The sequence below is a fragment of the Diadema setosum genome, chromosome 17 (genome assembly GCF_964275005.1).
Source record: "Diadema setosum chromosome 17, eeDiaSeto1, whole genome shotgun sequence".
Taxonomy (NCBI): domain Eukaryota; kingdom Metazoa; phylum Echinodermata; class Echinoidea; order Diadematoida; family Diadematidae; genus Diadema; species Diadema setosum.
Window position 1 is genome coordinate 15,612,449 of NC_092701.1, and position 11,160 is coordinate 15,623,608.

The 11,160-nt window shown below is 38.3% G+C and overlaps 1 protein-coding gene across 1 annotated transcript; it reads right to left on the reverse strand.

The window, feature by feature from the left end:
- Window positions 1-146: 146 nt before the first annotated feature.
- On the reverse strand, window positions 147-10,348 carry LOC140241211 (centriolin-like). Its single transcript, XM_072320966.1, has 4 exons — window positions 10,135-10,348; window positions 5,584-5,714; window positions 808-1,080; window positions 147-158 (listed from the first exon to the last, which is right to left on the reverse strand). Exons 1-4 carry the CDS (start codon window positions 10,346-10,348, stop codon window positions 147-149), a joined length of 630 nt encoding a protein of 209 aa, XP_072177067.1.
- Between the last annotated feature and the right edge of the window lie 812 nt (window positions 10,349-11,160).

Sequence of the window (11,160 nt, forward strand, 5' to 3'; positions counted from 1 at the left end):
AAAAAAAGAATGTGTGATACTGTTGTAAGTGCAGGCAGCAATAGCAATATTAAATGGTGTAACTGTGCCTAATTTTCATCTCGGGTGTTACTGGAAGATGACATTACAGCTGGAACAAGAATAAAGATGAACTGGAGGCTTCTCTTTTAGAGGTGGGGCTTAACAGGGTGCAGAAAAAATGAAGAAAAATGTTCAAACATATATGATGCATATCTTTATGAAGTATTTAGTGATTTAGTTATGTAGAGACCAAAAGACATCAATAGTAGCCAACATACATTTGATTGCAGGGACCCTTTAAACAGCATGATTTTAACATTTTAACCTGACCTTTGACCGTAAATTTTGACCATATGACATAAAACTTCCAAAGAGAATCACTGTCAGGCAGTATATGTATTTCATTTTCATCAAGGAGTTATTAACTCCGTAGTTTCATGAAGATATTTTGAGCTTTTCTTTTTTTTTTTTTTTTTTTTGGAGATATGGACAAGAAAGTGAAAATTTAGCATTTTCACTTGGAAAGAGGAAATATTGAAATTTTAAGAATTTGACATTGACCTTTGACCTTTAGCATGAGTGCCCACAAGTTGACAGGCATAGCTTTGTGGACTAAAACATACATATGCCAAGTTTCATTTGGATACCTAAAACAGTTCTCAAGATAAACTGTCTAGAAAATTGATTACAGACAGAAGGACGGACCGACGGATGACTTGAAAACATAATGACTCTGGCACCACTTTGTGGCAGAGGGAAAAAAAAAAACAAACTAAAAAACTGTGATAATGCCGGATGTTGACTCACAGAGAACAGCATGTTGCCATCTAAGCGCAGCTCCCTCAATGCCCGTAGTTTCTTGGCCAGCCAAGCAGGGATGGCCTCAATGAGGTTGTGTGACAGGTTGAGGATCTGCAAGTGAAGGAGGGTCTCTAGGCCCTCAATGCGAGTGATGCAGTTGCAACTCAAGTCAAGCTCCCGCAGCCGAATCAGGTGGTCCAAGCGCTCAATCTTCTGGATCTGGTTGAAGGACAGGTTTAGAACCTGGAGCCGCTTCAAGCCTTCAAGATTTTCTATATACTGTCTCAGCATTGGATAGAAGGGAAGTATAAAAGACAGCATTCTTTAAAGTAGTCAAAATGTACAGTCTGTTCAGAAAAAAAAAATGTTATATTGATGCTGACTGCTTATGAGGGTGTAGAGGTGTAATTCCACACATTTACAGGATTTGCATAATTAACGCTTTGTTTTTGCAAAATTGACTGTCATGAAATTTTATTGGGAAAAATTACAGTGTATGAATGGTACAGAACATGTTTCAGGATTGTTTTTCTTCTGGTACAACTGGTTAAAAAAGGCAAGACTACTTAACACGATGATAAAAAATTGTACTCCTTGCCACCAGTCATAATTGTTTAGGTACAGAAAAAACAACAACCTATATTCTTTACATACAATGCTGAGCACTGTGTTCCATGTAAGTCGATCTTTAAACAGAAATACCCAGTACTGATGCTTCACAAATTTACTGGATGCACTTCCTTTTGGTTTGCCATAGATGCAACTGTGCATCAGTAATTACTGGATTCCACAGTACATTTACTGGATGCACGGCTAGTCTGCTCCTGCTTTTAAAGTGCCTGAATGTTTGCTCTAGGTGTATGAACTCTTTCGCTAACTTGTGCTTGACAGCATGTTTTCAGTGTCTATCACCAGTGATCGCAATGCTTATATGATATTGAACATGCAGCAAGCAAAAAAATTGATGCACGGCTCTCAACCACTGGGACTGCAGAATTTTACCACTGTGCATTGGGTCCTTTTGTTCAAATGTCTTTCTATCATCCTAGAGAAAATGACTGTGAAGCTTGGTGACAAATTTTGGTCATGTGTTTTGTTCAAGATGTAAGTATGTGAAATCGTCCCACCCCCCCTCCATTTGGTCCTCCTGAGCCCCCAAAAGGCCACCCTTGGATCAGACATGAACAAACTTGAATCTGCACTCACAAACATACTTACTATGACATTTTATCTCTGTCATTTTCAGTTTTAAAAAAAGATTTTGTAATTTGTGGGTTTTGGGCCCCAAGTGGGTTATGGTGCTCACTTTATATCCCATCTCCCTGATAAGACCTGCCAAGTTTGGTGAAAATTTTATTTTGTCTGACATCGAGACGCGTGGCATGGCTACTTGCATAGTGCACAGGTCCACCCCTTCAGTGCTTATGGCGCTTCAAGAAAAAGAAAAGATAAAACTAACAAGAGGTTGACTGTAGTTTAAACTCATTCTTAAAAGGGTGACTGAAATGGGTCTCATTTTATGTAACTTGAAAGCTTATTGTCATATAAATCCATTTCTGGATGTACAGTTACCTCAGTTATTGAAATTTATTCTATTTATTTTTTTTTTTGCAACTTTTGACTCACTTTGCCTGAGCAATTATAATATTACATCTAAATCAACTTGACTGCGCAAATGGATTGCAATACCTACAACTTACTTTTTTCAGCATGTTTTCTTACAGAAATGACCTTAAAGGGGCCCTGAAGCCCAAATCAGCCTAATTTTCATGTTTAGGCCAATTTTACGTAATGTTATGTGCTGATTTTGCATTTACGACTACTTTTTGATGATTCTGACGAATGAAAGTGCTATTTTGACAGAAGCTACGGCTCTGCGAACGCCCCTTGAAATTCTGTCAAAACATGCAAACGGTGTGCGTACGTCCTGACGACGTCGTCTCAAGAATGATGCGAGTTCGAGCAGACGCTACTTAGCTCTATTTGCCCGATGTTGTATACAGATTCTATTAGCTTTTGTTGTTCGTCTACAGTGGATAAGACAACTATTTTTCTTTGGATAACCCTTTCTCAAACATGAGCGATTCATCGGATAGTAGCGTGGAAGAGAGGGTTGACTTTTCAAGTTCAGATTCGGAACATGCAGATGTTTGTGACAAAATTCCTGCAGTTTTGCCTAGTCCACGGTGCAGATAGCTGTCGCTCGGTTTGATGATGGAGAAGACATTGAAAGGCGGCTTGGTAACAGAGATTGGTAAACCAGACTAGCCACGCCGCACTTTGACCGCGCCTTGGCCGTAGCTATAATATGTAACGAGGCTTAGCCTCGGCATTTATCGTTTTTTTCATGAGCTGAGCTAGGAACTCAAACTGCATGAGCAGAATTGAGATTTGCTTCGCTTAAGAAATGATAAAAATAAGTTCTTGGAACTTTCAGCAATCATATTTGCATAAGCATGATGTTGAATTATGGTAATGGACTATGAAAAAAAAAATCATACTTACCGGTATTGTGGACAAATTATTGTGGGGAACTTTGATTTGATGTAAATTGTATGACAAATCTAAGATTTTTTTTTCTTTTAAATCACCAATAGCTACATTACTGTAGAGGCACAGATTTTTGCACACAAAACAGCGACAGAAACCTGGAATTTACTCACAAAGCCAGTACGTAACACCACTTTATAGTCAGTCACCACATAAAATGCAAGCTACACGTGACAGGAATAGAATCAAAAGAAACTATTTCATCGTACTGTGGAATTTTGGGATTTATCGATTAGTCTAATGGGTTTGTGTGTTTGAGAAGAATACGTGAACTTGGCACGTCGTGTCGACTGAGCCAGGCGTGGGAACGTGGCACATGATATACATTACTAGTGTATTACATGTATTATGGGGGGGGGGGGGGCATTGTAAGTATTGACCGGGTGAACTTGTCATATACTTTTTGCAAACCATGCCTGGAATGACAGGTGCAGCATCGGGTTTCAGCCTTCTGATGCGTTCGTTTGATAACAATCTGGGTATGCAGCCCCACTTCGAAGGAAATGGGCGCTGCATACCAAGCTTGAGCTGCTGGGCCCATCCCAGTTGGCCCTCGTCAGCTTTACTCTTGCTGTCTAAATTTTCAGCAAATTTGGATCTTATGGGAAAAGAGTGAAGACTCACCCCATCCTTTGCTGTGTTACTACACCCTGCAACTATGCATCGTCTAGGCATGGTTTACAAGGTGCAGCTAAGATCTAAAACAATATTTTTCTTACAATCAAACGTTTGACAACCCAACGTCTTGTGAGCAATCAACACACGACAACAGCGGGGTATGTGTACGGGTAAGGCCGGGTATATGCGGTACGAGTGCTTCGAACATTGGCTAAATGTTGTCAGCTGTCGTCTGCTATGAAAGCTTCATTCTTGAGATGACGTATGCGGTCACATAGCCTTTTGTCAAGGCCCTCTCGCTGTAATGGGCAAGCGAAGCGAGCCCAGCCGAGCGCGCCAGCGTGAGGGCCTTTTGAGATCCGCTTCATACATTATCATTCATGACACGTGAACCCTTCTGAATACTCATTTTAATGGGTTCCGGTCAACCAATGGAATGGCGCGCTCCCCACATCCTCAGCCTTGGTGTTGTCATGCCTGTTCGCATGCATCACTGATCACCCGAGGAGGTCTGCCATGGAACTCTACACACTCTGTGTGCAGAGTTCTGTGAGGTCTGCGGCAGCGGCGTGCATTCGCTCTATTCAAATCCGGTTCTAGCAGACAGACACGCTGATTGGTCGACTTTTGCTCATGAAATCAGGGAGCAAAAGTCGGTAATTCAAAGGGCTAACAAAAGGATGCGAAGTAGATCTCAAAAGGCCCTCGCGCAACCCCACTCAGCTGGGCTCTCTTCACCATACAGCGAGAGGGCCTTGACAAAAGGCTAGCGGTCATGTGACTCGCGTTTGTCGCAAGTTGACTCTTTTTAGGGGCGGGGCTTAGGAACTTCAAAATGTGCAATATCAGGGTGGCAAAAGTGGTTTCTCTCTCACACAGGTGCTTTCTACAAACAACTGGTGAAAGAATATCAAAGAATAAACACATCTTAGCCCTCTCAGAGCTCAAATTTGTGGATTTCAGGGCCCCTTTAACATTTAAAAATAATTATTATTCTTAATTTGTGATGAAATGATGCTCGCAAATTATAAGGCTTATAAGGCTCTCCATAACTTGTCTCCTCACTACTTTGCTTTTTTATCAGTGTACATCAGCGATGACCAGGACTACATTGTACTGGACTGCCTCTCCATGTTCCCGCTACCCGCCTAAAAATGTATGGGGATAGAGCCTTCTCTTCTGTTGCGCCACATCGGTGGAACTCTCTACCAGTCGCCTTCAGAATTGCAACAGCCTCAATACTTTCAAATTTGAACTGAAGACTTATCTTTTTCAGCAACTTTGTGAATGATGTGTGACACATTGTGGGAGCTGGGTGCCTTTGAATGTTTCTACAGATAAATGGCGCTATACAAGTGTTGTTTCATCATCATCATCAACATCGTCATCATCAAACTGAACAACTTCTGGTAATGCTATCACTGAATAATGCCTATCACTTTATAATATCATCTACTAATTTACACAATTCATGTTCCCCCCTTTTTTTTGATGGAAGAAATATGGATTCAAATGGTAATTGATAATCATTTTTCTTTACCAGTACAAAACATACCGGTACAGGAGTAAAAGTCTCTGTTCTGTAGTTCATTGCAATTTAATGAGTTTTCTTACTCTGATTTTCTTCCCATCCTCCTTTCTGACTGACAGGTGCAAAGAGAGGACATCATTGAGGCTCTCCTTGCCAGTTGCCTTCCTGATAAGTCCCTCAGTTATATAGCGAACAGGAGATTTTGCTGCAGGTTCTGTCAACAAAAAAGAGGGAATGAAAAAGAGTGGCCACTGCACAGCTTTGCATATCTCTGGTACATTATTTTTTGAAGAGAACCTGGGCATTTCTTAGTTTTCTCTTAATTTTAGGAGTTCATATGTTCAGGAAAACCACAGACTTCACAACTCTGAAGAATAATCCCTTTAATGACAACATTGCATTATCCTTCATACATAGCCACTTTCAAAATATTGAAAAAAAGTGAAATTTTAGCATATTCACTCAACAGTTGATCTCACGTCCAAAAACTTTCCCTATATTATCACTGTGCAGGAATGCATACAAAGTCTATTAATATGCTACAGTGTAAGTGTAAAATGCATTCAGTCAATTTCAGCATAAAAAGTATAATCTTAGCATTTCAACCTGACCTCTGATCCTTGACCTTGACCTCGTGACCAAAAACTTCTAAAGAGAATCCATTTCAATGTAATATTATACATGTAGACATATGTACTGTTGTAAGTTTCATGAAGGTACATTCAGCCATTTCCAATATATGGAGGAAAAAAGTGAAATTTTAGCATTTTTACCTGACCTTTGACCTTTCTTAAACTTTCCTTCGAGAATCTTAATTTGGCAATACATGTACACACTGAGTTTCATAATGACACATTAAAGCATTGCAGAGATAAAGGGAAAATAGTGATATCTTGGCCAATGCTGCACACTGGCACTGGTCCGATGGTTCCTGACCGGTTGAAAATCATTGTTGGACCAGTAATTTTTTCAGGAATTGACCAGTAAAAGAAGGAACTAGAAATGTCGCTATGGCGACTGGTATGCCTCCGCCATAATGCATGATTCTCCTGATAGGTCTATAGTACATGTGGATAATGTGTGATTACATTTTCACAAAATTGGCAGAATATTAAAATGACATGTTTGTCACAAATGTATCGAATGTTCACCTTCCTTGACCTATGTTTAATTGGATGAATAGGAGAGCATGTATTTGGGGATTTAAGAACTTTGACTTGACTTTGACCCTTTCATAAGTTTACGCACTTATGTAATTTTCAAAGCATGGAGAAAAAGTGCAATTTCTGTATTGAACAGTAAATTGTTATCATTTTCATCTGGCCTTTGATTCATATGAGAATCACTGTCAGGCAGAACATACACAAATATGTACTGTTTCAAGACAACTTGAGAAACTTCCCAGATATGGAGAAAGAAGTAAGTTCAGCACTTTCACTTGATCTTTGACCTTTTGACCTTTGACCTTCTTAGCAAAAAAAAAAAAATCCCAGAGAATCTCTAGTGGGTTATACATGCATACATCAAATAATAAAAAAATAATCCTGCTGGCATTGCATAAATATTAATTAAGGAAAATAGTAAAATTTTGAAGTATTGCCCTTGACCTTTGACCCCTGACCTTTTACCCTATGAACCCCAAATTCAATAGATAACCACTGCCAGTCAGTACATGCATATATACTTTGTTCCATAAAAATACCTTGAACAATTTCCTTCCACGTACTCGCACACTCCTTGCTCAAAAAACAATTGTTTTTACCGGACCTAAATTCTGGAATGATCTTCCCGCCGATTTAATCAATTGTTCTAGTATGTTTACATTTAAACAAAAATTGAAATTAATGTTAATAAATGAATATAATCAGTCTGATTAGAATATTTCAATATGTTATATGCGCAGTATCCTCGTTCAATGTATATTTCTGGTTTATGCTCCCGTTATATAATCACTGCACCCGTATTTGTATTAACATTTTGAACTCATTATGAAGTTGATTATAGATAATGTGCACGTATATACTTGTGTACCTAATATATGCCATATTTTCATTTAGTTCTTATTCTTTGGGTTCTTCTTTTTTGTTTTGCTTTTTTTTTAACTTTTTCTTTTTATTCTCTTATTTCTTTTTCCCTTTGTACTTTGATATTTTAGCTTTCATAATCGTTTCGTCATTATTACTTTGTGTCCTATCTCCATTGATTGCATAGCAAATTTACACCGGTATTTTTTCATGGAACCTGCGTTTACAAGCTTTGCTTTTGCGGTTCCATCATATTTCACAAGTTATAGAGAATAGTCTTATGTACATTGTGTATGCTGACACACTTTTTTCTGTTCATTTCCCGACGTATGACATATTTTGTATCTTACTTGGTTTGTATTCTTTTTTTGGATGTATTTTGATGTCAAGTGAAATATGAAAATAAACGTGCTGGAACTGTTCACTGTGTCTCGAGTGCAAGACCAGTGCAGTTTCAGTTATTCAATTCAATTCAATTCAATTCAAGATACAGAGAAAAAAGTGAAATTTTAACATTTTAATTGACCATTTGACATTTGACCTTTTGACCCCATGACCCCAAACTTTCACCAGAGAATCTTAATCGGGTAATACATGTATACACTAAGTTTCAAGAAAATATCTTCAGGCATTGCATAGATATGAGGGAAATAGTGAAATTTTAAGCATTTGACCTTGACCTTTTGACCTTTGACCTTGAGCATGAGCACCCAAAAGTTGATAGGCACAACTTCATCCCCTAATACACATACATGCAAAGTTTCATTAGGATACCTCAAAAGGTTTTGATAGTTACCCTGTCCACAAAATTCATTACGGAAGGACGGACGGACGGACGGAAGGATGGACGGAAGGACGGACGGAAGGACGGACAGACGGACAACCCGAAAATATAATGCCTCCGGCACCACTTCGTGGCGGAGGCATAAAGACTGGGTACCTTATGGTTCAACAGACGGGTCGGACCATTAGGAAAATGGGTTAGTGTGCAGCCCTGTTTTAGTGTTTGGCCTCGACCTATGACCTGCCTGCGCCAAAAGTTTAATGCCAAATATGACTCAAGAGATCTCAAATATGGTTCTTAAATTTTGCTGTCCAAGAAATTGATTATGGATGGATGGACAGACAACCTGAAAACAATGGCCCGAATTCACGAAGGTGGTACAAATGAAACCATGGTTTAAACCATGGACAAAAACCATGGAGCGCCAAGTGTCGCACGGAATATTTTGTTACTAAATTGGTCATTTTGTCAACAAAATGACCGTTTCGTTAATGAAATTATCATTTCGTAGACGAAATGTTCATTTAGTTACAAAATGTTGTCATTTTGTTACAAAATAATCACTTCATCGATGAAATGACTGATTTTGTAACAAAATATTCCATGCGGCATTTGGCGCTCCATGGGTTTTGTCCATGGTTTAAACCATGGTTTCATTTGTACCACCTTCGTGAATTCGGCCATTATGTCTCTGGCAACACTTTGTGGGGAGGCATATAAATGTTCAAATCAATGATTTCCTAATGCCTTTTCTCACACATAGATGAAACACATTGGGTTTTTGCAATGACGAATGTAGATCCTTGGGGGCAATTCCGCGGTTAGTAACGTTACATTTGAACAAATTTAGATATTTGTTTTTACCACTAAATTACCATTTATTTACTTCAAGTCAAAATTTTGTCAAAAACATGTTCATCCTTCCCAGGTTTATGATACAGAAAAGAATGAACACAATCCAAGAAATATTAGAATTGCTATAGCAACTTAAAGGGCTGGTTAGTAACGTTACGAAAAAAGGACATGACAAAAAAATCAATGTCTTGTAACAAAAAGTGTGCAAAAATTCAAGGTACTTCAAACAAAGTGTTGCATTCATTTCAATTATTGCATCATGACAAATGTTCATGCAAATTTTTTTAGCAGTTCGACCAATAATTTTTTAGCTAGACCCCCAAAAGCATGGTTAGTAACGTTACGGTTAGTAACGTTACATTTGTCCGGAGTAATTCCGCAGGTCATATCACCCTTTTGTAATTGACAAAATGTCACATGACTTCTGGAGTATTTAAATGTATTCATCTTTTACCCTTTAGCAAAACTTTGAGGAAAAAATTTCAAAGGAACCCACTGTAATTTGTATTTAAGTGAATTTCAGCGTCCCCAGTCCCACATGTACATTTCAAATGATGGTTGTAGATCTCACAAAATCAATGAATACGAAAACTAAAATCTACTGAATTTGAAAGACCCTAATGATTGGTGAACATCCATGGCATTAGTTGATACCTAGATTAAAGGGTAAGATAAAGAGGCACATTTCTTTTATCCATGTCATGTCCACCTAACTGCGGAATTGCCCTTGGGAATATATTTCATTATTACCATTATCATTACTGTAGTTTTTATGACAATTATCATAATTAGTACCACCATCATTATTTTTTTTTGCCTGTTATCTGTCGAAAAATATATGTTCCTTGGTATTGTCCCATTATGATTAGTTTTACTTCACTGCAATATGCAATGTCCATTATTTCTACAAGAAGCAACACACCCAACAAAGGCTAATTTTTCCATGATCCAAAAAGACTGAGGGCACATACCATCTTCATGGATATCACGGCTAACGGATGAAGCTAGGATCCTGGTGGATGTGGACCTCTGTGGAGTCTTTGGGAGTTTCTTGGTTCCACCAGCACCTGGTCTCTTTCTCACAGCATTTCCTTGTGTTTTCTTCATGGCAGTTTCTTCAGCATCTTCAGTCTCCCACAAGAAGATTGACTGCCTTTTAGGGTTGACATCAAAGTAGAGAATCATATGAAAATTAATGAAATTCATCATAATCAAAAATAAGATCTTCTGAATTGGCAGAGCACTTTTGTTAGAGTGACTATTATTACAATCATTTCCAAGCAATTATTGTCAAAAGAAAACTATTTACCGTAGCTTTACTTTACCACTTGCCCCGTCGGGCAAGCAGATTTTCAAATTTGATGCAAAACACTTGCCTGAACACTAATTTCACTTGCCCAAAAAGAAAGTCCAAATTACATGGAAATAATATAGAAAATCATGTGTTAGTCAAGGGCTTAATAAAACACAATCATTTGAATGAACAGCACACATTGATTTGCATGCCTAATCACAATGGAGCTACAAACTTGGTCCGATAAAGTGTTGCCATTGCATTGCACTGGGGCTTCTTCAATTAAGTGTTTGAAAGTTGATGAAATGAATTATAAAGTTTGTTGCAGGTTGCAGCACAAAACAGCCATTATCTTAGGGCTTCTGTATGGTTGACTTTGTGGGTTTGTTTGGGGGAATAAGTGAAAAAAAAAAAGGTGACTTCAAAAGTTTTTGCTTGCCTAATTTGGGAAAGCATTTACCATTGTTCAAAAATACTTGCCCAATTTTTTTTTGGCCTTATTCAGTAAAAGGATGTTAATACTAATAGTTGGTTTGTTTGGTTACATTGTTCAAAGTTAGGCCCTATGTGGTGTGAAGGATAATGCGTATCGTCGTCTTGTTCATGCATAACCTGACACCATGTTGTTGATCAAGGCTATTTCAGAAACAGAAGTTTAGTGTAGATTGTATGTACAGGGTAGTACCATCATTTCAGTAATGGG

What these genes read in the sequence shown, in the direction of transcription:
- LOC140241211 (XM_072320966.1), bottom strand. Translation starts at nt 10,348, where the DNA reads ATGATTCTCTACTTTGATGTCAACCCTAAAAGGCAGTCAATCTTCTTG. An exon ending in CCGTGATATCCATGAAGATG is followed by an intron (nt 5,715 to 10,134) that starts GTATGTGCCCTC and finishes TTTTGTTGACAG; the next exon opens with AACCTGCAGCAAAATCTCCT. An exon ending in AGGATGGGAAGAAAATCAGA is followed by an intron (nt 1,081 to 5,583) that starts GTAAGAAAACTC and finishes ATGCTGAGACAG; the next exon opens with TATATAGAAAATCTTGAAGG.